The sequence below is a fragment of the Podarcis pityusensis genome (assembly GCF_964106645.2).
Source record: "Podarcis pityusensis genome assembly, chromosome: 4".
Classification (NCBI taxonomy): domain Eukaryota; kingdom Metazoa; phylum Chordata; class Lepidosauria; order Squamata; family Lacertidae; genus Podarcis; species Podarcis pityusensis.
In genome coordinates, this window is record NC_138027.1 from 85,485,545 (window position 1) to 85,511,635 (window position 26,091).

Sequence of the window (26,091 nt, forward strand, 5' to 3'; positions counted from 1 at the left end):
GAAAAAGGCGGGAGAGTGTGAGGGGAAAAGGCCGGCGCGTTACTCCTCATCTTCGTTGTGCGAAGCGAGCGCGTCGGCTTTGTGTTGTGACCTTACCGCCCCGAGTAGGAAATACTGTGTCCTATAAGCACAGACTCTCCAATTGCCCCTATTTTTCCAGAAACCGCCCCGGTTTCTGATTTGTCCCGCTTTTCCTTAGGGCGTCCCTGTTTTCATCGGAGAGATGCTGGAGGTTATGGTAGGACGTCCCTATTTTCCCTATTTTCATCGGAGAAATGTATGCGAGTTATGCGACCTCCCCTAGCCAAGAAGACGAGTAACCGTACAGCCTTTAGAAGACATCTGTAGTTTACTAATATTACGGTTTTATATACGTTGGAAGCCGCGAAGAATGTCTGGGACCACCCAGTCAGATGGGTGGGGTATAAATAGTAAAAATTATTATCAGTCCTATCAACGTCTGTTGAAGTGATTGATTGTGTAGGTATGGCTTACACATTGACATGTGGATGTGTTTTTTGTTTTTAAAAAGTAGTGCTTTAAATATTTCCTAGTATTAATAATAGCATGCCACTATCCAGAACCACTGTAGGGACACGGGTGGCACTGTGGGTTAAACCACAGAGCCTAGGACTTGCCAATCAGAGGGTCGGCGGTTTGAATCCCCACAACAGGGTAAGCTCCCGTCGCTCGGTCCCTGCTCCTGCCAACCTAGCAGTTCGGAAGCACGTCAAAGTGCTAGTAGATAAACAGGTACCGCTCTGGTGGGAAGGTAAACGGTGTTTCCATGCACTGCTCTGGTTCGCCAGAAGCGGCTTAGTCATGCTGGCCACATGACCCGGAAGCTGTCTGCGGACAAACGCCGGCTCCCTTGGCCAGTAAAGCGAGATTAGTGCCACTACCCCAGAGTCGGACACGACTGGACCTAATGATCAGGGGTTCCTTTACCTTTACCTATTTTTATCAGAGAAATGTTGCAGGGTATGTAAGCAGCCCCTGACTGGGGGTGAGAAAGAGAATTGAAATGTGGGGAGATACTACTGGACACACTCCAACTTGCCCCATTTTTGGGTACCCTGCGCTGGTAAAGCGCCCGTTTTGCCTATTTATAGGTCATCATATACTGTATATATAAATGGCATTAATGTTACTAAGATTAATGAATATGTTTTCCCACCATCTTGATTTGTGGACCCTGTGATTTTGTGGGACTCCTGTCAGTGCCAGCTAGAATAGCCGGTAGTCAGGAATGATGGGGGATGTCTGGAAGGTAGCAAATTCCACATTTCGACTTTTTGACATATCATACATGCTTGCATAGGAGCCAGCTCCTAGGCACCAAGGTCCCCTTGGACCCCCCAATAAAATATGTGAGGGGGCCAGCCCTCCCCCCCAGTTGATGGGCATTGCTATTCACATGATGTGTGTGTGCCGTGTCTTGTGATTGATTATGTAGGGCGGGGCTTACCTGGGCCCTCCAATATTTTATTCTGGTAGGCACCTCTGTGTGCCTGAGAGTAACTCCCATTGAACATAATGTGACTTCTGAGTAGACATCTGTAGGACTGCACTGTGATTTTTTTGATTTTAGGTTGTTGCATGTCATCTTGTTGTGCTCTCGCTCTAAATGATCACATAGCTGTCAAAACTGTCTTCCTTATTGCCCATAACCATCTTGCCAGATAGTGAATGTGGCTGAATGTGTGTTAAGTAGTCCTCTTGTGAGGTTAAGCATGTTTAAGGTTTTTGCTCCAAGGAAGTCATTGCAGTCAGCTTTGTTAACACATCTCACCCATGAAAGATAGGGCTAATGAATGCTGCATATAATGGATGAAGAAAACCTGCAATTGGGTATTTGTGTGTGTAGGATGAAAATTATACACCACAATAAGAGAACATACTTGGTATGATTGCACAAATATCCGTATTTTTATAATCTGTGGTGAACACAGAAAGATTGGTATCCCACAAAACTTTGTAGAGACCCAGACCATTATTGAATATAGAGTTCTGAGACTTATGGAAACTATGTGATCCAGTCTTAGTATTTCATGGTCAATTAAATCACAGTACATGATTTCATATGATGACGGTATGGTTGTGTCCTAGCCTAGTGCAAGTAATCTTAGAGCACTTCCATGGCAAAAGTAGTTTTTACTTTCTTTTGAGCCATCAAAACAAATCGTTCCTATGTGTAAGATAGCAAGCCTTTCATTACTGTCCTTTGCTTGTCTACTCCAGCACAAGTGCCATAGAATTAAATGGAACCTACTCCCAGGGATGTATGTGTGTGTGTAGGCTTGCAGCCTTTAGTCAGTTACACTGAATCTAGAGTTGCTGTCTCCATGTAATTCCCTATCCCCTCCCAGCTATTCTAAACTCCGTTCAAATTTTGTTTTCAAAAATCAAGGTTATTCCATGGCTGTCTTATTAAGTGTTAAACACGAGGTGCATCATCATAATTATTGCATCACCACCTTGTCACAATGGTGACAAGTTTTTCAGTCCTGTTAACCCCTATGATTGAAAATGCAGTAAAGTTTGATCATGTTGCTGTTGCTAGTGAGAGTGACGTATCTGTAAGACTTCCAGTGCTATTATTCTAGAAAAAGAGGTGCCGGAACTTGCCCTTGTTCTCTTATAATGGCAATGCTGCCCAAGTTCTCGCTAAAAAAAAGCCTTGTGAGGAGATTTCTAACTAGCCCTAGCGATATTCTGCTCCAACTCTACCTTTGGCTTCTTTGTATTATTTTTTTAAAAAGTTTTTTCTACCATGATAGCTGCTACTCAGGTATCAGGTTAAAGGGGGGAAAGTCAAAGATAAAACCTGCACACTTGTTCGAAATGGAATGATACCAGCTTCATAATTTCATGAAAATTGGCAAGAAGAAGTAGTGGAGGAATGTTTTGGCACCTTCAATATTATTTGGGTTAGCAAGCTTGAGAGAACCCCAAGGTTTGCAGAAGTTCAAAAATATATTTAGGGGGAAAGTCCTAAGGAGGGACTCCCCCCCAAAAAAACACCAAATTGAGGACTGAGTGGATATAGAATGCTGATGGAGTGCTGGAAAAAAACAGGGCAGGGGAATAATGCCCACCAGCCATGGAAAAGTGCATGGCTGGTTGGCATTATTCCTGAGCGGCATCACTCCAGACAGCACCAATTAGTTGCAGGTCTCATTTGTTAATTTCAAATATCAAGCTCATGATAAATATTTTATAAAAAATAATTCAGAGAAATCTATGATGAATGCACAAGCACAGATAACATGGTGAGGAGCTGGGTTTTGCTGCAAAACAAAGAAATCCATCAGAATTGCTTTATTCCTCCAAACCCAAGTTTTTAAAAATTACAATATATATCAAAATACAGACATACAAAGAAAAAAATGAGGGTATTATAAAGCTGTTATAGGAATTCTAAGGTCTTAAATATAGAACAAATGTTGATAATTGCACAAGGTACACACACATACCTAAGTATATAAACCACATGCCGTACAGGGGAGCAATCCAAAAGCAATCCAAAAGGCTCTCCTAAAGATTCTAAATATTTCCTCTGCCTCCTTAATCCCCCTTGCCTGAGACCAGGTAGGCAGATAACAATCAGGGGAAGTTCCTGAAGGGATTCCTTTCCTATATCTATGAACCTCCTTTGTATTAATTGTCATTGCCTGCCCAGATGCTCTGCATTGAGGGATGCCTGATGGGCGTCCTGATTATCTTATCAAATGTTAATGTTTTTTGTAAACTGTCTGGAACTATGTAAAACTTGCTAAATCCTCAGGAGTATCACGCCTTGGCCTGCCTGAGGCACAGTAACCCCACCTTATGTGTGATGTAATTTCTGGCTGTTTGTAGGGGGTGTGTGTGTCCTTCTCCAAGCCAAAATGCAAACCCTTAAAAAGAGATGTTTCTTCTTGGTTCAGGGTCACTCTTGCCTCCTTGCAAGGAGGGGAGGGAACTCTGTTGCAACAGGAAAATAAAGATCTGCCTTGCTTTCACTGCATCCTGCCTCCATCCATTCATTTCTGACCGATCATGGACTTAGGTCAGGCATGTCCAAAGTCTGTTTTGGGGGCCTAATCTGGCCAGTCGGTCGATTTAATCCAGCCCCCGTAGCAGTATATGTCCTGGGGTAAAATCCTAAAAAAAAGCTCAACAACTTTGGTCGGCCCTCACTTCATCAAATCTGGCCCTCCAATGGAATCACTATGTTTCTCTTCTTTTAACTATCTGCCGGGGTGGCGCCATCGGTAATGGCGGATTCCCTCTGATTCGGAGGGACCAGCTCCACGGAAAACGGGTCTTTCCCGCTACGGCGAAGCGGGGACCCTTTCAAAAATCACAGGCGGATGAAGCCTGTGACCATGGGACTCGGCAGGCACCTTTAGCGCCCCCCCCAACCCGTAAAGGAACCCACTTAAGGGCTCCGGAGCGAAGAGGGGGAAGTGGCGCGGTTCTGAGAGTCAACTGCTTCTTCCGTGGAGCGAAGCCGCACAGCCGTTGCCGGACAGCGCTGCCTTTTTCCTGGGACAATTTGGCTTTTAAAACAATCACCCGTGAGTACTTTAATTTCGGACAATTGGACTATAAATAACGACCTGCGAGTAGAAAGGAAAATTGGACTAAGAAATTCATCTCAATTTGGCACTGAAACGGGAAGGTCTAAACAGGAAGTCAGCCTTCCTTTTCTTGTAGATAGATTAAAGCAAAGACATGGCAAACTAGAGTTCAGAAAATCGCTTGTAAAGGATTAACTTTCATCATTTAAAATTGTTGAACCCCCTTCGGAAGCAGGAGAAGGGGGGGATTTTTTCCGGACTGTTTAAACCTGCAGAAGAGAGTGTAAAGCAAAGTAATTTTCCACCATCTTGATCCTGGGAGCGGGGTGTCAGGACTGACGTTCATTGGGAAGCTCATCGACCAGAGAAAATTTGCCCTTGTCTTATACACGGGTAGTGCAGAGGGCGGTTGGGCAATTGGTAGCAGCCGCGAGCAGGAGATTTTCTGCGGCGACAGGGCGGGTGATTTGTGGCAGTGTGAAGGGCTGCTAGCGAATGGCTGCCTCTGTGTCAATAGTGGGATTGATTGTCAGCGGTGGGTGAGTGATTTTTGGCAATTCCACCCCCCAAAAAGCTCAATAACTGGGCAGTCGTCTGCAAAAAAAGCTCCTATGTGCTATCTCCCCCCATTTTCTTAAATTGGAGACCCAAAAATAGGGGGCATCTTATACATGGGGGCATCCTATAGACGGAAAACTATGGTAAATAACAACAAAAAACATAGATAGCAATTGCCAGTGGCAACATTCAAACAGCACTCAGCCCAGTAATACTAGAAAATCTAAACCCCTCTGTCTGTCATGCATCCATTATAGGTGCATCCGGGAAACTGATGGCAATTCCCAACATAGATTCCTATAACTTTTTTTCTTAGAACAAGGTGCAAAGGTTCTTATATCGAAAGGGAAATCTTACATCCACGTCTCTAGTCTTCTGGGAAATCAAGTTTCCTTTTAATTCCTGAGACTGCTGCTCTTGTTCCAGGAGAACGGTTCAATTTCTGAGGAGTCTCTGGTTCTGATAGCTGATTTCTTTCCATTGCTGGTGATTGACAGTGACCATCCAAAGGAAGATCTGGTTTGGAATTTTCTTGGGCACCAAGTTGTGTTGTATGAGCTAAAATTTTTAAAACAACCTGTTACAATCACATTTTGAACTTCAGGAAATATAATTTTCTGTAGGCTTGCTTCTTTAAGTTTCATCAGACCCCAGTGTCTAGTGGTGTCCTCCATACCAACAGCTCTTTGATCTAGTAGAGCAGGCATGGCCAAACATGGCCCTCCAGATGTTTTGGGACTACAATTCCCATCATCCCTGACCACTGGTCCTGTGAGCTAGGGATGATGGGAGTTGTAGTCCCAAAACAACTGGAGGGCCAAGTTTGGCCATGCCTGTAGTAGAGTGTTCTCTCAGTGTAACTCCCTGCAACACCCAATGTTCCCCTAACATGAGCTCAAGAGGGTCAGGGGGAGCTGTCTGGGAGAGAGGGGAAACTGGCAAAAATTCTCACCCTCCCCATTGTTCCGAGCAAAGCCATCACTGGATCTAAGAACTGTTGTCGGTTCTAAGGACACCACTGGATACACCACACTGAGTTTCTATTAAATTTAATATACTGTTGACATTACCTGAAATGCTGTCTGAATCAATCATTTTGTCATTTTCTTCCTCCTGGGGTAAAAAAACAATAACACAAGTTGGGGCAGAGGACTATATAAGAGATCACTGGTTAAGTTGAAGCATTCGTGAAGATATATGGCTAGCATAGGCTAGATCTACACAGCTATAAAAAATACTCTTTAAATCCTTTGCAAAAAACCATTGTAAAGCTTACAATTCAAAATATCACTGAGTTGCAATTTCATCTGGTGTCACTGTGTTATAACACATTTATAATGCTGTATTTTGAGTCCATAATCTCCTCTGTATGTTACCATACACACAACTGAATTTTACAGTATAAAATTGACTTGTTGCTGAGCATTAAACAGATTGATACAGTATACACATAAAAGCATAAATAAGCCAAGACTGTAGCACAGGGCTAGCTGACATGAAGCCCTCCAGATGTTTTGAACTACAAATCCCATCATCCTTGACTAGGGATGGGAGAGAAATTCTATTCAGTTTGCATTTAAAGGCCAATCTATCAAATTCTCACTTCCTGAAACATGATAATAGCCAGCAGCTATTTCTGTAATTGTGGTAGCTCTGTTTCCAGCTGTCATTAAATTTGCTGTGGCAAAATCCATGTTGTAGGACCTGGTTCATGTTAACATTTGTCCATGCAATTCTGAACATGCATGCAGTTTAGGGTTGGCCGGTTTTGTTCATGCATATGAAAAACAGATTGTGGGGGAGAAATTAATCTGGTTCACTTTGCTCATCCCAAACTGATACACAAACCTAAATGTAGATTTCCTTCCTTCAACATTCCCACATATTGAAATCTGCAGTGCAATTCTCCAACAAAAAAATGCATACATGGGGGGGGGGGGGAAATACACACAAATGAGTATATTAGTAGAAATAAAGTACAAAAATGCATTATATTAGGGGAAATGGCTTGCAAAAAATGAGAAAGTAAAACTAGCAAATTTGAACCCTCCCTTCCCAGCTCTAATCCCAGGAACTTTATTTGGCATTTTAGCAACACTGTATCCAAGGAAACGTGCCACTCTCAAAATGTTTCCTGTACTTTATATGAACTGCTTGCATTTAATTTATAAATAAATGGCACTCTCCAGTTCTTAGAAAACTTTAGGTACTTTATCAGTGTTTAACACTGATAACATAATAATTTACATTCAAAGTGAAATAGATTTTCTGTTTGTGTGTGTTTCATATAAATCTGGTTGAAATTTAAGGCAAACTAATAATAAACTTAGTAAGCTTCCAATTGCGTTTCAAAGCAAATGGTAGATCTGCACTTATAGGAAATATTGTACAGTCGTATCTTGGAAGTCAAACAGAATCTGCTCCGGAAGTCTGTTCAACTTCCAGAATGTTCAGAAACCAAAGCGCGGCTTCTGATTGGCTGCATGAAGCTCCTGCAGCCAATCGGAAGCCACGGAAGCCCCGTCGGACGTTCAGCTTCCAAAAATAGTTGGCAAACTGGAACAGTCACTTCCAGGTTTTGGCATTCAGGAGCCAAAACTTTCAAGAATTAAACTGTTCAAAAACCAAGGTATGACTGGACTGTATTAGGGGACAATGCAGAACCAAAAGGTTCAGAAGGGGTTTTTATCATTCTTAGAATTGACTTGGTGGATTTCCCTTAGAACAAGCATTTGGAAGGCCCTCTGTCCTTCTACAACCCAACAAAATTTGTGTATCATTTTATCATTTATGATCTGGGTCAAAGTTTTGTAATGCCTCCACCTCCCTTTTACCTGTTTCAAAAGTGTGTCCAGATAAATTGCATTCTTCTTGCTTTGTTCATCCAGATCTGACCATGGCGTAAAGTTTTCTGATGGGTGTACAAATAGAGCAAAGCATTCTTCATAATCAGATTTGTTCATCATTTTAATCGAAACCCCAGAGCTCTTCAGAAGGTGTAGACCTTTTTGTTCTCCTTCTCTGTCAAAATAATATGGCCTCGAAGCTTTCATTTCCATGCATATTCCACTGTTTTTTTCCATAAAAGATTTTATCCTGACACTGCATGCATGGCAAGGGGTGTATGACACAAAAAGGTTCAGTTCATAATTTTCTTTGGTTATGTTTTCTGCGATTTGGTCTTCAATATAATCTAAAACTAAAACTTCAGCATGCTTGCCACCAGGTTCATTGTATACATGGCCCCATATTTCCCAAATCAGCTTTTCTTCCTTTTTGAAACTAAACAATAGTAATGTTGTTTTGCGTATTTTTGTGTTGTCAAAATCTTCTTGGAAGTCTTCTTTCGGACATAGTTTTTTGAGGAAGAAGGGCATTTCCTCTGACAGTTCTAAGCCAGAAACTTTCAAAAGGCTGTAAAGATAAAAAGGGCATTTAAAATACAAATGGATCACTGCTTTTGTCCATCAGAACTACAAGCACCACCCTCAACACATGGCTGGGTAGGGGGGGATTAGTTCTTCATTGGTAAAGGTAAAGGTAAAGGTAAAGGGACCCCTGACCATTAGGTCCAGTCGTGACCGACTCTGGGGTTGCGGTGCTCATCTCGCTTTACTGGCCGAGGGAGCCGGCGTACAGCTTCCGAGTCATGTGGCCAGCATGACTAAGCCGCTTCTGGCGAACCAGAGCAGCGCACGAAAACACTGTTTACCTTCCCGCCGGAGTGGTACCTATTTATTTACTTGCACTTTGACGTGCTTTTGAACTGCTAGATTGGCAGGAGCTGGGACCAAACAACAGGAGCTCACCCTGTCACGGGGATTCAAACCGCCGACCTTCTGATTGGCAAGTCCTATGCTCTGTGGTTTAACCCAGAGCACCACCCGCGTCCCTTACTGACCTTCAAAATGTATGGGTAGTTGAGAGGCCAACTGACAGTACCCCCATTTACAGGGGCCAGCGTAGAGCCCCCACCCCAAAAGTCAGGGAAGGGGCAGGGCTGAGCCAGTCTCACAGCTGTGGCCTGACTACATTAGACTCCAATTCAGGTCCACTTGGCCCACCCAACCACCTTCCACCATAACTGCAATGAGTGGCAGAGCTGTCGATGCGACTGTGTTTCTGTTGCTCCACAAATCCCCCCTGGTAGGTGGCAGGAGTTGGGACTGCACTCAAAGTGTCCATTCTAACCTGAGAGTCCCATTGAACTAAGAGTGACTTACTACTGAGTAAACATGATTACGGCTGCATTGTAAGAGGTACTTTCTAATAAAGTGCTGGACAGGTGCCTGCACTGTATCGTTTTGGATGCCAGCTAAAAATGTTTTGTTAGGCAAGCCTGCTCGGACATGTAATTTTGTTTTGTGGATTTGTCTTAAAGATCAATTTTATTTATATCTTGATAACCTTTATGTCTGGGACGTGGGTGGGTGGTGCTGTGGGTTAAACCACAGAGCCTAGGGCTTGCTAATCAGAAGGTCGCGGTTCGAATCCCCGTGACGGGGTGAGCTCCTGTTCCTCGGTCCCTGCTGCTGCCAACCTAGCAGTTCGAAAGCATGTCAAAGTGCAAGTAGATAAATAGGTACCGCTTCGGTGGGAAGGTAAACGGCGTTTCTGTGCACTGCTCTGCTTCACCAGAAGTGGCTTAGTCATGCTGGCCGCATGACCCGGAAGCTGTACGCCAATAAAGCCCTCGGCCAATAAAGTGAGATGAGCGCCGCAACCCCAGAGTTGTCCGCAGCTGGACCTAATGGTCAGGGGTCCCTTTTACCTTTCACTAACCTTTATGTCTACAGTGGTACCTTGGTTCTCAAACTTAGTCCGTTCCAGAAGTCCATTCCAAAACCAAAGCGTTCCAAAACCAAGGCGCGCTTTCCAATAGAAAGAAATGCAAAACAGATTAATCCATTCCAGACTTTTAAAAACAACCCCTTAAACAGCAATTTAACATGAATTTTACTAACGAGACCATTGATCCATAAAATGATAAGTAATAAATAATGTGCTGCATTCACACAAACAATCAGTAGCTGAACTGGGTTCCACACAGTCACAAAAACAAAACAAAAAGAGCTGCAAAAACAAAAACGCAAAATAAATAGCAAAAACAGACAGACCTCAGCGTAAAACTCAAATCGAAAGCATAACACTCAAAACGGAGCATGTTCGGCTTCTAAAAAAGGTTCACAAACCGGAACACTTACTTCCAGGTTTGCAGTGTATGGGTTCCAAGTCATTTGAGTACCAAGGCATTTGAGAACCAAGGTACCACTGTACTTGTTTTTAACGTTTGATTTGATGGGCATTTTAAAATGAAGATTCTATATTGTTTTCTGTAAACAGCTTGGAGGTTTTGTTGATGAAGCTGCATATGCATCTTAAATAAAATTAAAATGTATATGTAAAATTGATCTCAACTAGCCACATCCTTTTCTAGCTGGCTTTGGTTATCCAGCTGTCCCGGCTATTGCTTCTATCCTCTCTGTTGGTTATCTTTCCAAACAGAAGAACACTTTTGGGGAAGTGAGAGCAGCAGAGAGGCAGCCCCACCCTAAAAAGTATCTCTTTGTGACTCAAATGGTACTGCTCGAACCACAATTCTTAATGTTTAATTAAGCCAAAATGAATTTATAGAGTACCAGAAGAAACGCTGCCACGTGACATGCTAAATGTGTTAACTTCAATATATTCATATAAATTGTGTCTTGCTCATTAGAAAGCGGGAGTTGGGGGAATATAAATGGCAGCAATGTGATTGGCTTGGCTGGCAGAGAGGAAAACCCTCTGTTATGGCCATCTGTGGGGCTAGTTTAGTCTGTGCAGACCATGTTGCTGTTGTTTTGTTGTTGTTGTTGTTGTTAATTGAGCGCTCACTCCCACCAGAGCCACACAATCACTTCCAAAATGCTTCCATGCTATTTGTGCTATTTTGGAATCTGCTTGTTTTGCCAAATGTGGATTTTACCTTTTTTAAAAAGGAGGGATGGACCATTGTGTACAGTGGTACCTCGCAAGACGAATGCCTCGCAAGACAAAAAACTCGCAAGACGAAAGGGTTTTTTGAGCTGCTTCGCAAGACGATTTTCCCCATGGGCTTGCTTCGCAAGACGGAAACGTCTTGCAAGTTTGTTTCCTTTTTCTTAACACCGTTAATACAGTTGCGACTTGACTTCGAGGAGCAACTCATAGAACGCGGTGTGGTAGCCTTTTTTGAGGTTTTTAAAGACTTTGGTGATTTTTGAAGCTTTTCCAAAACTTTCCCGACACCATGCTTCACAAGACGAAAAAAATCGCAAGATGACAAAACTCGCGGAACGAATTAATTTCGTCTTGCGAGGCACCACTGTATTTCTATCTGACGTTTAGAAGACATCTGAAGGCAGCCCTGTATAGGGAAGTTTTTAATGACTGATCCTTTGTTGGAAGCCGCCCAGAGTGGGCAAGGTATAAATGAACTACTACTACTACTACTACTACTACTACTACTACTATTATTAATTTCTTCAGTCCATCAGTCTTATGTGCAATCTGAAACCTGCACGCACCCCCTACTGAAATCTATTTTGAATGATGGCTGCCTCTCCTCTCTCCCACGTTCCATTTTTTGACTCAAGTTTATTACTGTCTAGCCTGATTAAGAGTTCTGGAGAACTCTAAAGCCTGCCATCTATTCTGTGACATTTTTGTTGATTTAATAAAATAATTGCCCTCATATGGATTTTAGAATACATCAGCTGTGTTTCCAGAACAACAATGCACAAATACGTTATAAATAGCTTGGTCGGGAGTGAGGACAGCAGATACAATAAAAGTTCTGTCGGCTCTTCTGAAAAGAAAACAAGCGAACAAGTTGAGAAGACAGTCAAATCACATTCCAGACTTGAATCCCCAGCCATACTATTTACACATTACATATTCCACCACATGTAAACTTACGAAAATATGTGCACTTACGTTATTATTTAAGCCAGGTTTTGATGACATTTTTAGAAGCAGCTCTTGAGAAATAGCCATGTTTTTCAGTTTCGGTTTTCCAGGAGATAAAGAAATAGAACTTTATCCACAATGCCACCTGGTGGCATTTTTAAAAATTGTTAAAGTTTTTTTTCACTGGCTTGGTAGCTTATTTGCTATAAGGGCAGACTTAGCTAAGCCTTGGGCTTCATGTGCCCTGGTAATGTTAAGCAACTAACTCTTTCCCCTTCTAGAGATTTCAAGTCAAGATCTTGCTGCTTCTCTCATGAAGGCTGTTGGTCTCTCCCTATCTGGATACCTTCTCACAGAGGGAGGATCCTAAGCAGCTGCCAGGGACATGTCATGAATATACATGTATTCTCACAATATATAGTGTTTGGGAAGAGAGAATAAATGGAGAGAGGAGAGAATGATCACGGTAGAGTAATTGCTTGCTATTAATGTGTATTCAGTTCAGTGTGTGCACTGTGGATACCACTTATAAAAACCACCTCCAACTCCTCAAAATATTCTGTCAATGATATTTCTGGAAATTTTTACACATCACTTGGGAAGACATGCAAACTAATGCCAGTGTACTGGAAGAAGCAAAGATCACCAGTGTCAAAGCAATGATTCTTCAACATCAACTTTGTTGGACTGGTCATGTTGTGCGGATGCCTGATTAGCATCTTCCAAAGCAACTGCTTTATTCTGAACTTCAAAATGGAAAGCATCATGCTGGTGGTCAACAAAAGAGGTTTAAAGACTCTCAAGACAAATCTAAAAGTAGTATAAACACCAACAACTGGGAAACACCGGCCTGCAAGCGCTCCAGTTGGAGAACAGCCTTTACCAAAGGTGTCATTGGCTTTGAAGATGCTCGAACTCAGGACGAAAGGGAGAAACGAGCTAAGAGGAAGGCACATTTGGCAAACCCTCACCGTGATCAACTCTCGCCCGGAAACCTATGTCCCCACCGTGGAAGGACGTGTGGATCCAGAATTGGCCTCCACAGTCACTTACGGACTCACTGTTAAAACCGTGTTCATGGAAGACAATCTTACTCAGCTACGAGTGATTGCCAAAGAAGAAGACAGCTGTGAACATTTATGACACTTTCCCTTTCACCTTCCCACCCCCACAGTCATGGATTGATTCAGGACTCACTGATGATAAGCAAATGGGTTATTCAGATTAATTTTTCAGTTCTCCAAATAGGTTTTCATGGCAATATCAACAGTGAGCGATCCTGGCAGAACTATACCGACAACCCTAGAATCCAACTGAAAAAAGGTTGGAAGGGCAGGGGAAATCATCATTTGCAACTCCAGAAATTAAACGATAATGTAAAATTACCTCAATCTGAGTTGGAGAGACTGCAGATACAATCTTGTGTCTTCTCAGGTGGAGCGAGCTGGAGACTTATGGAGAGGAATACCTGGTTACGATGACGCTGTCCAGTGTGTGCTCAATGTCAGAACAAGATGGAACAGGTTTTGACATAGATGGAACTAGCACTGTGTCACCTATGTCTCAAGGATTTTTCAGTGCTTTATAAGGCTCACATCTATATGTAATGCCCAATCATGAGAAAGCAAAAACTTCCTCGTACTTTCTCACGGACGTAATTAATGAATCATCTAAGCCAATGCCCTCTGTTTATTCTGGGCAAGACGTAAGATTACCATTTGTATATGTATCATCTTTGTTTAATACTATAATTGAGGAGCCACACCTTGTTCACTTTTGATACTTATTTATTGTATGAAACAAAGAGCTAGAACTGGATCCACTAGTTCTATTTTATGGTTAAAGGTAAAGGTAAAGGGACCCCTGACCATTAGGTCCAGTTGTGACCGACTCTGGGGTTGCAGCGCTCATCTCGCTTTACTGGCCAAGGGAGCTGGCATACAGCTTCTGGGTCATGTGTCCAGCATGACTAAGCCACTTTTGGCGAAACAGAGCAGTGCACGGAAACGCCGTTTACCTTCCCGCCGGAGCGGTACCTATTTATCTACTTGCACTTTGAGGTATTTTTGAACTGCTAGGTTGGCAGGAGCTGGGACCAAGCAACAGGAGCTCACCCCGTCGTGGGGATTCGAACCGCCGACCTTCTGATCAGCAAGTCCTAGGCTCTGTGGTTTAACCCACAGCGCCACCCGTGTCCCTATTTTATTTTATGGTTACTGTAGAGCAATTTGTACAGTGTTAATGCCTGCAAAGGTCTGTTGCTATCTAATCACAGTGTGTGTGTGTGTGTGTGTGTGGAGGGGAAACGACAAGATTACGATAGCCTGCTTTAATGTAGTTAGCTTCAAATAGTTAACATATGAAGAAAATTGCATTTGTAAAACTCTTTTTTAAAAGCCAGGAGAGATTATTTTAAAAATATTATTTAAAATATTTATATATGGCTTTTCTTTCCATAAAGGATTTACCACAAGGCAGCTAAGCACAGTATAAACTTCATACTAAACATTTTATACAATAATATAAATTTAATAAGAATCAGCCATAATCAAACAACAACAACAACAACAACAACAACAGCAACATGGTTTCTTTCAAGGGAAAATTTTTCTCCTTAAAGGATTATGTATTTCTAATCTTATGCGGATTTCACTTATGTGGTCGCAGCTTTGTGCAGTTTGCCATAAAATAAATAAATGTCGAGGGTGGGAGAACAAGAAAAAGCATCCTGCGGGGGGCCACCAGGTGGCGTATTGGAAGATGGCTGACAATAACATCTCTCCGACCCACACGAGGTAATTAAGAGGCTGCTATGGGAAGTATGCAGCCTTCCCGCCCCCCCCCAAGGAGATGGGGGGGGGACTGCCTTGCCAGCGGTGTCCATAATGCACCCCCGGATTCGAAAGAAGGGGGTGCCCGGTCACTTGGCACAAGCCCTCGGTTGGCTCTTCCTGACGCTGTCTCCAACCAGCGCCCGGGTTCGCTTTAGCTCGAAAATATAATTGGAAACATATAATTGGAAAGAAGCTAAAGCACATACATCAAGCGAAGTTCGGGGAGATAAGACTGCTGATTAATGGATCTCTGTGACCGGAGCGACGGACGGGACAAATAAATCAAGTGATGAACCACCATTAAGAGATTGGTATGTTTGGATTGAAACGGAAAGGGGGTGGAGGAAAAAACTTTTCTTTTCTTTGCCTTATGTGAGTATTAATAACCCTCCACCCCAGAAAGAAGATCGTTGCATTTTATTAATCACAAGCAGGAATTCAAGAACTGTGTGGAGTGAATTATATCAAAGAGATGATTGGTAAACAATGGAAAACGGAGGAAAGTTTTATGACGCAGTTTTAAATGGCGTCTTGCTAAGACAGGCTTGTCTAAGAAAGACGGGGGGAGGAAGACCAGGATCATTGGAATGTGAATGATGATTGGAATGTGATCTAAACCTGGCAGAGCCCTCCTGATATACTTGACAAGCCTGGAAAAATCAAAGGACAGACCGAAGATAAATTCTTTACGGAAGTGTGGAATGCCGTCTGTCCCTATGTGTCATGATCTTTGGAGAGTGTAAAACCCACACAGAGAATGTTTGTTCCCAACCCGCTTGTGAAGATTATCAGAGATCGCAAAGAAAGGAATATATGATAACAACAAGAAGATGAAGAAAGTAATAAAGAGACTATCTGGACAGAACTGGATAGAACTGTTTAATTAAAGCAGCAATATAAGTGATGCTTGGACCCCCGTTCGGAGCTTGAAGTATGGGTACCCCCAACAAAATTTAAAAATCTGGCTGTATAATTTGGAACTAATGTGATTTGGAAAAAAAGAAAAGAAAAAGCATCCTGCAATCCCATCAGCTATTGGGCGAGTGTTTAGGTGCAGTTGGAGAGTCAATGGAATGTGGAGAGAGCGTGGAGGAGATTGCAGAGAGATCAGAGGTCTTCGGAGAGTTTGGAGAAATGCAGGGGAGCCCAGGGAGAGTTGTGGAGGAGGTTGAAGAGTCATTGGAGGAGACTGGAGGGATTTGCGGAGAAGATGGAGAGAGTCGTGGAGGAGTTTTGGAGAGTCATCAGAAGAGGTTGGAGAGTGATTGGACAATGCTGGAGAGAGTTACAGACTGCAAAATTGCCCTAAAGTGTCATCGACAACCATGCCACCTAACGGTCCTGATTTTACCAGGACATCCTGGGTTTACAGAAGCCGCCCTGGCTTCTGAAAGTTATCCTAGATGCTGTGTTTTGGCCAACACCATCACTGCTGGCAGTGGCGCAGCCCAGGGCCGAGGCTGCTGGCTTTTCCGATGATGCACCTCCGGTGTGCTGAAGCCTTTGCCTCCTCTGCCGCGCCACAGCCTCTGCCTGCAGCTGCAGACCACAGGTCACAGAGGGTGGTGGAGAGAGGGAGAGAGATGCCCAAAGTAAGGTACCAGGGACAAGTGGTGGCAATGTTGGGGGGGGTGAGCAGGAAAGAGGTGGCAGGGGGTGGGATGGTGTTGTGGGATGCCCCGAATTCCTCTTGGGAAATGCTGGAACATACACATCAACTGCTGAAAACCCAAAGAAGCAAAGAGTGGTTGGTTCCCATGATTTAAGAGAAAGTGGCTGTGCTGGATTGATTGAGGGGTGACATCCTGCTTTGAGTCCAGCATCCGTGTGCCGTCTATGTGTGCAAGAAGGAAATCTGTGGGGCTGCAACAGAGAGCGCATCACTAACTGCAGCCGGCTGCAGGACAAAGCTTGGGTGTCTCTGGTTCAGGTCTGGAACCCTGGAGAACTGCAGCCAGTCATTGTAGACCAGGCTTCCTCAACCTCGGCCCTCCAGATGTTTTTGGCCTACAACTCCCATGATCCCTAGCTAGCAGGACCAGTGGTCAGGGATGCTGGGAATTCAAGTCTCAAAACATCTGGAGGGCCGAGGTTGAGGAAGCCTGTTGTAGACAGCACTGTGATAGATGGATCAATAGTCTGACTCAGTATAAGGCATCTTATGCTCATTTCTACATACATTGGACATACTGGCATGAAGACATCACACTTGATAGTGTCTTCTGCCCAAATGAAGCATCATGTTGGATGTGCTGCTGTGACATCTCATAGAAGATGTTGTAAGAAAAACTGCTCCCTTTCCCATTTCGGAGCCTGTTAGAGTCCTTAAGTAGGTTCCCTATCGGTAGGAGAAAATAACAGAGGCCAACCAGAGTATATTGAGAAGCAAAGTGGCTAGTAAGCCTGATTTTTATTAAAGGAACAGTTGCAACAGGGTCCCCACTCACCACACGCAGGAGGGAGGAGAACCCTGAACAATGGTGTGCAAGCCCTTATATAGACTTTTGAAATTGCCCACCCTGCAGCCCAAGACCCCTTCCCCCCCAAAAATCATAAATACATCACAGAAGGAGGAGGTGTACAGCAGAAATCCTGTCTGACAGGATACCTGATGACAGTTGCTGATTGCATCACCTGGGCAGCCTGGCCATTCTTTCGTGATGGTAAATACTTTAGTTCCTGAATCCAGGTCACAGGCTCACCCTATTCATACACAAATATGACCATAAGACAGGGTTTATAAGTGGAAAAGACAATGGGAAGGCTTTCCCCATTTGCCTCCCTTACTGCAGAGGAATATTTGAGGTCATTGAGAGAGTCAAAATGGCTTCAGGATTGCTCTCCCATACTATTTCTTTGAAGACGAAGCCTGATGTCAGAGCACACATCAAGGCAGGAGAAAATAACAGCAACAATAACTAAAGGTTTCAAGGTGATGCTCCAAAATAGTAATTTATCATTACAACTAAAAGCTCCAGTTGAAGGCTTTGCCTTTGCCTCTTTTTTTTTTGTGTGTGAACATATATCAAACCATTCATGACGTGTCTCTGTGGATTTTGATTGCAGTTTATCGCAGCTTCACAGTGAGACAATTGAATTGTATAAATGAACATAAAGCAGTTTCAATATGACTACTCCCCTCCCAGCAACAACTTCCACGTTACTAGGAAAAAAAGACACACTTTAAAAAAAATAAAATAGTTTGATGCGGTTTTAGAACACTAGATGGCACTCTTTGTGTGTTTAAGTTAATACTTCACTCAAATTCTATGGAGAGAAACCGTATGGTGTTTTTTTAAAGCGAAAAGCGTATCTATTTGTACCAAACATGCCAAAGAAATAACAAAATATCCTATGGTGCCTAAATTTAACATTTGCAGAGACAAGCAGTTTCTGATCTTTGTCTGCATCAGTCATTTTCAAACCTTCCTGCCTTCAGAGAACCCTTTCTTTCTGTATCAATTCCCCCCCCCCCCCGCTGAGAAACTTTTGTGAATCCTTTACTGAATCTTTGCACATTGCAAAGTATATGGGGGTGTATTCTAGAGCCACGGCTGTCCATTTTCCAATCTTTAGAGAAGCTTTTCCACACCGACATGTTTGCCATGGAACTTCTGCCATAGAAGATTCTGAGGAGTGTTTAGAGCACACACACCCTGTTCACGTGGAATGTGGTTTCAGAGTAAAAGATGCGTAAGACTGCTTCTTCTGTGCAGTCACACCTGTCGGGCTTCACTGCTGCTGCATCTGAACTGATCACGCGTCTGGCACACCCAGTAGCTGTGCAGTGCAGGAGGAAATTGGAATTTCAGGGTAGGCTGTCAACTCTTACTGACCTTCTCAGTGAAGATGCCCAGTTGAAACAAGGCTCCTTAGAACATGGTACGAAAAATATAGTTCTGGGGCAATGGAATTCACTGCAGCCTTGTATATCAACTGAGTATACACCTCAGTGGCAATCCAAGCCCCGAATCCATTGTATCTCTCTGCCCAGCTCTGCCATCTCCCACCATTAGGGGGCCTCTCACTGCTGGGCCAACGCCATTGGTGAGCAGTGCCCCAATTGCTACCCCGCAGGTAGAAACCATTTGTGGGGAGGGGGAGAGATTAGCGGGCACAGGGTCTACTAGATTCTGTGTGGACCCTGCTGCTGACATAAATTGTAGAGTTGGTCCAACTCCTTACCAGGGGTGCCAACTTGAATAAAATATTGTGGGGGCCCAGGTAAACCCCACCCTGCATAACTGATCACATGATACAGTGCACACACACCATTTGAATGGGGATGCCCATCAATTTTGGGGGGCCCATCCCCCTTAAATATTTTATTGTGGGGGCCAAAGCCTGCCACGTCCACTAGGAGTTGGCTCCTATACCCCCTACAATGCAGGAATCTTTTTTTTAAAATTTAATTTTTATTAAAGTTTTTATCTCTACAAAATAACAGAAAGGAAAAAAGGTTTACACATATGTACATGTTAGTAACACAAACCATCCCCCCCACCTCACCCCCCATTGTTTCAGCATAACTCGAAATGTGAGTTCAAATATGACTTCCTTCCATCGTTGCTTGACCTTAATTCTATAACTTATCTTTACAGTTGTGTTGTTATATTGTATTTGACAAATATTCAGATTTTACTTGCATTTGTAACCTTTCCCCCTTACAACTTTGTTCTTTACATATCAATATTTCTGTACCGGAGTAGTGTTTTTTCGTATATTCATTCACGCAACCCCATTCTTTTGTTAAATTTTGATTTGTTTGACCTCTTAATAGCTGCAGGAATCTTTTGCTCAATGTGGGGCTCGAACCACACAACCCTGAGATTTAGAGTCTCATGTTTTTCTCCCCACCTCCTGCCTTGGCTGCCATTCATAGTGGGGGTTGTACCACCTTGGCATCTCTGTCGAGCTCTGCTGCTGCAATTCATAGGTTTGGATTTAGTCAGCTGAACTCAGCTCACATTGATTTCATTGGTGCTTTTTCTTTGGCATGACTAACTTTTCAACCGTTCAACAGGAAAAGTTCCGCTGACCGAGGCTTCAATCCTATGTGTACACAACAACCTGGGATTAAGTCCCAGTGACCTCAACAGGACTTACTTCTGAGTTGGCATGCATAGGCCAGCACTGAAGAAGAGAAGAAGCGCTTGGATTTGATATCCCACTTTATTACTACCCGAAGGAGTCTCAAAGCGGCTAACATTCTCCTTTCCCTTCCTCCCCCACAACAAACACTCTGTGAGGTGAGTGAGGCTGAGAGACTTCAGAGAAGTGTGACTGGCCCAAGGTCACCCAGCAGCTGCATGTGGAGGAGCAGGGAAGCGAACCCGGTTCACCAGATTACGAGTCCACCACTCTCAACCACTCAACCACTACACCACGCATCCGACTAGTTTTGTATAACTGCCAACATGGCTTCCACCACAAACTCTGAGAACTTGAGTCTGATGGGGATACTGGGAAGAATTAGGGGTTCCTGGTAGTCCCTCTTAACCGAAATGCAATTCCTACGCTTCCCTTGACACTGAAACCAGTTTAAGGCTGTAATCCTATGAACAGTTACGTGGGAATAAATTCAGCTGAACACCCTTCAGAGTGGACATGCATAAGCTTGTGCTATTGCGTCTGACTTATCCTTGCACCTTGTACGTGTCACTAACAGGCTGGAAGAACACAGCGGGAAAGGGAATTTTTCAGAGCGCAGGAACTGCTCAGCTAGTAAAGTGGATTTCTCCCAGTGCTTCAAACAGTATGTCCAAAGAGTTCATCAGACACGCTTTCCCAGTGTTATGCTTCCAGAGTTCAAACAGCTTTATCAGATGCTAACAAAATACCTTCGCTAGTCAAACAGGAAATTACCCCGAGGAGATGGTTTTTGAACATTTATTCAAGATGTATTCTGAGTGCCATTTCGGCTTTTACTTTGAGTCACCGGTGGAGATGCAGCTGTTCTGCCCTAATCGGAACTTCTCTAATTGTTCTGAAATGTAGTTCTCGTGCCACAAAAATAAGAACCGCAAAGAGAAACCGGCAAAAACAATTCCGAACGCCTAAAGAACCGTATGCGAATCCTGAAATGTTCCAATTTCTGCAAAGGAAATCTTAGTGCTTTTCAAAGGGTTATAACATTTCGTTGTTTTATTGCAAAATAATGCACAGCCCTAAAACCTGAATAGAGTGTTTTCAGATTTATGTTTAGCGGTACAGTCACCCATTGCAAGTGATGTTTGTTGTCCATTAACTTTACCGGGGTGTGTGAAGGAATGCATGGCTATAACACATCCTTTCCTGAATTGAACAAGTCAGCCCAGAGTCAATGCCTAGAAGGATGTAAGAACGTAGCAGCCAGTTGGATCATCCCAGCCGGTCATCTAACTAAGCATCCTGTTCTGATACTGGCCAGTTTAGTGCCTGTGGGGAATCTTCAAGCAGATTGATTCTGTACTATAAGCAGGGTAAAGTGTAAATCACACTGAGAGGTTTTATTTACAGCTGAACGCTGTACAGATTTGGTTGAATAAATTTTAAAAGGGGGCTGCTGCCTCAAGCAAAACGTACACAGGGATATTAAATGCTAATTGAATGTCATAAAGCATTTGACATGTGGGTGGTAGTGGTATCTGTGACTTGCTAGTCATTCAATGTCAGAGAGTGTGTTGCCTCTGTGAGACTAGATTGGCCTTGATAATAACATTCCCTGTTGCAGCTCCACATTATGGAGTTCATTACTTATTGAGATCTGCAGGATCTAAGAACTTTTTTCGGCTGCATGAGTTATTAAGATATTACTGGTTAAGCAGGGTTTTAGCCTCTGAGTACGATGACGCTTAGTCGAGTTTGTGTTGTTCTCAGTGCTGTTGAGACCATATTGCTGCTGGTTAGATTGTATTCTTGTTTGGATGTGCATGTGTTTGTTGGTTCTTAATATTGTCCTCTGTTTTTCGAACACAGCACAGAAAAATCTGACAACAAAGAGCTTATTCCTTACTCAGGACATACTTACCAGTCAGTGCCATGATAAGCAGCTTCCTTTGTCCTTTAACTCCTGCCAACCTAGCAGTTCGAAAGCACGTCAAAGTGCAAGTAGATAAATAGGTACCGCTCCGGCGGAAAGGTAAACGGTGTTTCCGTGCACTGCTCCGGTTCGCCAGAAGCGGCTTAGTCATGCTGGCCACATGACCCAGAAGCTGTAGGCCAGCTCCCTCGGTCAATAAAGAGAGATGAGCGCCGCAACCCCAGAGTCATCTGCGACTGGACCTAATGGTCAGGGGTTCCTTTACCCTTTTATCTTGTCCTTTAAATGTTCTTGCACCTTGTCTATGAGTAATTTATACAGTGGTACCTCGGGTTAAGTACTTAATTCATCCCAGAGGTCCGTTCTTAACCTGAAACTGTTCTTAACCTGAAGTACCACTTTAGCTAATGGGGCCTCCCGCTGCTGCCGCACCGCCGGAGCACGATTTCTGTTCTCATCCTGAAGCAAAGTTCTTAACTCGAGGTACTATTTCTGGGTTAGCGGAGTCTGTAACCTGAAGCCTATGTAACCTGAAGCATATGTAACCTGAGGTACCACTTTAGAGGTTCGGCCTGGGAGACTGTACAAGGCATATTCCCAAGGGCGACAGGAGGAATCCGATATACCCCTCTGATACCAGTCCTATATGAAAACGCCAGCGATTGCATCTGGGATCTTTTGCTTCCAAAACTGATGCTTGATCACTGAGCTACATCCCAACCCCGTAGTTCAGGTTTTTCCATCGACGGAAATGATCCCCTTCACTTTGACAAGGTTAGTACTGAAGAAGTGCCTGGAAGATATGCTTGCAGTATCTGCAAGAAAAAATAATTTTAATGCCTTAAAAACATATACCGTATTTTCCCATGTATAAGACGACCTTTTTTCCGGAATTTATTTTTGGGATAAATTGAGGGTCGTGCTAAGTAAGCAAGGGCTGGTGCTGTGGCGGTACCAGGGAAATATCGGAGAGGAGGCTGCTTACCTGCCCTTCCCGGCTTAGGAAGAGTTGGTGAGTGCCATTATACGGTGTATTACGGCAACAGTTCCGTCAGCCAGAGCGGGGGATTGTCGAAAAGCTGCTCAACAGCTCAGCAAACTTACGGAAGAAGCTCAACAACTGTTGAGGGCTCCCAAAAAGAGGGGTCGTCTTATACACGGGGTCGTGTTATACACGGAAAAATACGGTAAGAAGATGAATCTTTGTGTGCAGTGTCCGGCTGCTCAGATGTAGCTTGTCCGTGAGCTCTCTGTTTTAGCCACACAATTAATTCCCATGTGGGTACTTAAACTTCTAGCAGAGTCAAAGTTTTCACCCTGAGATATTGTAATTAAGTTATATGGGGAAACAGAAGTAAGGGTAGCAGCAATGTAGATATTCAGATCACCTCTGAAATTCAGAACTCATGGATGAGGCCTGTGGGGGAAACTAGGGATCCACCGATCACACTAATTAAACACTAACAAGACGTTTGTCCTTGGTTTGCCAAATTCAGCACGTTTCCAGTATTAACTCCCTTCACAATTAGAATTTTCGTTTGCAATTGTTAAATTTGTCATCATTTACCGCTGCACATTTGCACAGCAGGGGACGCAAGCCACATGCTCCTTCCCTATGCCCGTGGTCCTCCTTCAACCAATAAAAGTCACTCATAGTATTTATTTACAGCATCAGAAAAGGCACTGTACGCATTTCTTGCTTTTTTTTTAACCTGGAAGGAAAGAGAGGAAGTTGTGCAATTGGCCTTGCCCGTATGGCTGCTGCATTGGAAAATTGGAGTTGACTGTTGAATCCTCATTGAGCAGAGGGCCTTCTCGGTAGTGGCACCCGCCCTGTGGAACGCCCTCTCATCAGATGTCAAGGAAATAAACAACTATCTGACTTTTAGAAGACATCTGAAGGCAGCCCTGTTTAAGGAAGTTTTTAATGTTTTATGTTTTATTGTGCTTTTTGTTCTGTTGGGAGCCGCCCAGAGTGCATTGGAAACCCAGCCAGATGGGTGGGGTATAAATAAATTATTATTATTATTATTATTATTATTATGAAGAATTCAGGCTCCTCTGCTCTAGCAGACTTAACTGGTTTATTAAAAGGGTTCTATGCAGTTCTCTGGCAGAGTTTTTATGTTGGCCTGCAGTAGCATCTCCCCCCCCCCCCCAGCCCAAGGGAAGAGACAGAGATGGAGGAGGTTGAAGACTGGGTTCTGCATGAGGTGATTAATTCACAATCCAAAAGAGGGTGGGAAATGTGAACAAGGCCTCCACATCTCACCAGCCACCATGCAGTGGTAGAGAGGTTTGGCATCAGTTTTGTATGTTTCCCAACAGCACACCCTCCAACATGTTGAAACCGAAAACTGAGATGCATGGTTCCCTAGCCACACTCTTGTGTGAGTCCCGTGATCTGTGTAAGATCACAGAGCTCCGTGATCTCGTGCAAGGTCACGATCTTGTGTATTTTGCCCCCAAATGTGTGTTTTGGGGCTCCTCGATCTCTCGCACTTTGGGGTGCTATGCTGAGATCTCTCGGGATGTCCCCATTTAATTGGGGCAGTTGAGAGGGATGCAATAAGACCTTCAGAGCTCCTAAGCACTGAAAAGACTACGGTGCCCCCTATACGTAGTTCAAAATAAAAACAATAGCAAAATGTAAAATTTAAATTTAAAATACAACAGTAAAACAAAGCAAAGATTTATTATGTCGAATGACAGGGTATGATTTGCTTTCCTCATTTTAATCCACTTTAGTAGGATGTCCTCTGGTTGACGTGGGGATAAATAATAAAAAAGAACAAAAAATGTGGGAAGAGTGTGTTGTGGACTGTAGGAAAGTCTTACTAAGTTTTGATTTTCCCCATGATGAGTCCTTCAATGCTTTTTTTAAAAAAAGATCAAAGTCAGAATCTCTCTCTTTTTTCATGTCCCTAGTTTGCCCTAAACATGTGCTTCGTTTTGCCTTTTGGATAACCCAGTTCTGTTTCCCAGGCATTTTCTTGATTTAATTGAGATGGTTTCATGGACTCTTCTTCCCGTCTCCTTCCATTTCACTTTGATCTTGCTTGAGGAAAACTTTACCTGAGAGAGTTTCGTTGTTGCTCCAACAAAACAGAATTCTGGGGGCGCTTTCTCCAGTTATATCTTTGCCAGTCACAGGGAGGTTTGCTGCAACAAATCCTGAGGAGCCATCTTGGGAGGATAGCATGAGTTGATTTATTGTGAGGAACAGTTTGCATTTATCCTTCCTGGAATTAACTGCTCTCCAAACTTGGAAAGGATCTCTTGTATCTGGCTCCAGCATTTTGATTCATCTGCCCTGTCATCTGATCTTGACAAATCTCTGAATGAATTGAGTGTGTGCGTGCGTGGAGTGGGTGAGGAGGAGAGAAATGGCAAGGGCTTATGGGGAGCCTTTCCCTTTATTAACCCTTGGTTAATAATGTGTGAAGAGCTAACAATGAAAAAGGCTCCAGTGTTCTTTTGTCAAAGAGCTTGGAGGGACGCTTCTTGAAAGGAGCCATTCTTTCCTTAATGCATACTCAATTAGTGAGGGAGCCCCGTGCTAAGCGACCACGAGGCGGAGAGGAAGTCTTTTCTTGGATGGCTTTCCAGTGACTTTCAGAGATTTATGGGCATCGCACAAAAGGAAGCATTGTAATGACAACATACGAAGCGTTTCTCCAAAAATCTCGATGCGCGTAGCTTGCTTTGTGAGCGAGGGAAGCTTTTCAATGGTGCTGCTGCTGTGCTTTTTCATAGTGTCAAAAAAAACATTTTTTTAAGCAGACGACCAAGTGTTAAAATTAATTAATATTTTGTGCTTGGCGGAAAAACTTGCCATGCCGTGTACAAACAGGAAACATAGCAATACATAGTGTTTGTTGAATGATGAATGTGCATCTGTGTAGCATTACAAGTATGACACCGTGAGGCTCCTCCTGTGTGGAGCCAGGACCCCTTTTGTTCTTGAAAGTTAGATTCACGGTCAAGTTGGAAGAACCTGAGTGAATATTTTTTACTGGGACCAGCATTAGCTTGGCATGTAACCTGTGCAAGCGTACAAGTAGCACCTCAGCATGGAGTGATTACAGTAGGGCTCATTGGAGGCTGATTTCCCCTCTCCCACCACTTGGGGTACACACATGCAGTGTGATGGGCCTTTTCAGAAACCAGGAAGTCCGTGCACACT

At 43.5% G+C, this 26,091-nt stretch overlaps 1 protein-coding gene and 1 long non-coding RNA gene across 4 annotated transcripts in view; one reads left to right on the forward strand and one right to left on the reverse strand.

Moving 5' to 3' along the window:
- Positions 1-26,091, forward strand: part of LOC308475980 — a 1,233,414-nt gene that overhangs the window by 204,838 nt on the left and 1,002,485 nt on the right. The gene's annotated exons all lie outside the window — the stretch shown is intronic.
- LOC308475837 (DNA dC->dU-editing enzyme APOBEC-3H-like) lies at positions 3,307-13,384 on the reverse strand. Of its 3 annotated transcripts, none has more exons than XM_081003292.1 (4): positions 12,078-13,384; positions 7,958-8,537; positions 6,194-6,236; positions 3,307-5,681 (listed from the first exon to the last, which is right to left on the reverse strand). In XM_081003292.1, the coding sequence occupies exons 2-4, from the start codon at positions 8,498-8,500 to the stop codon at positions 5,491-5,493; spliced, it is 777 nt and encodes a 258-aa protein (XP_080859418.1). In that variant the 5' UTR covers positions 8,501-8,537; positions 12,078-13,384; the 3' UTR covers positions 3,307-5,490. The 3 variants fall into 3 exon arrangements, with proteins under 3 accessions (XP_080859418.1, XP_080859419.1, XP_080859420.1); XM_081003293.1 differs by lacking the exon at positions 12,078-13,384 and adding an exon at positions 11,089-11,590; XM_081003294.1 differs by lacking the exon at positions 12,078-13,384 and adding an exon at positions 9,926-11,073.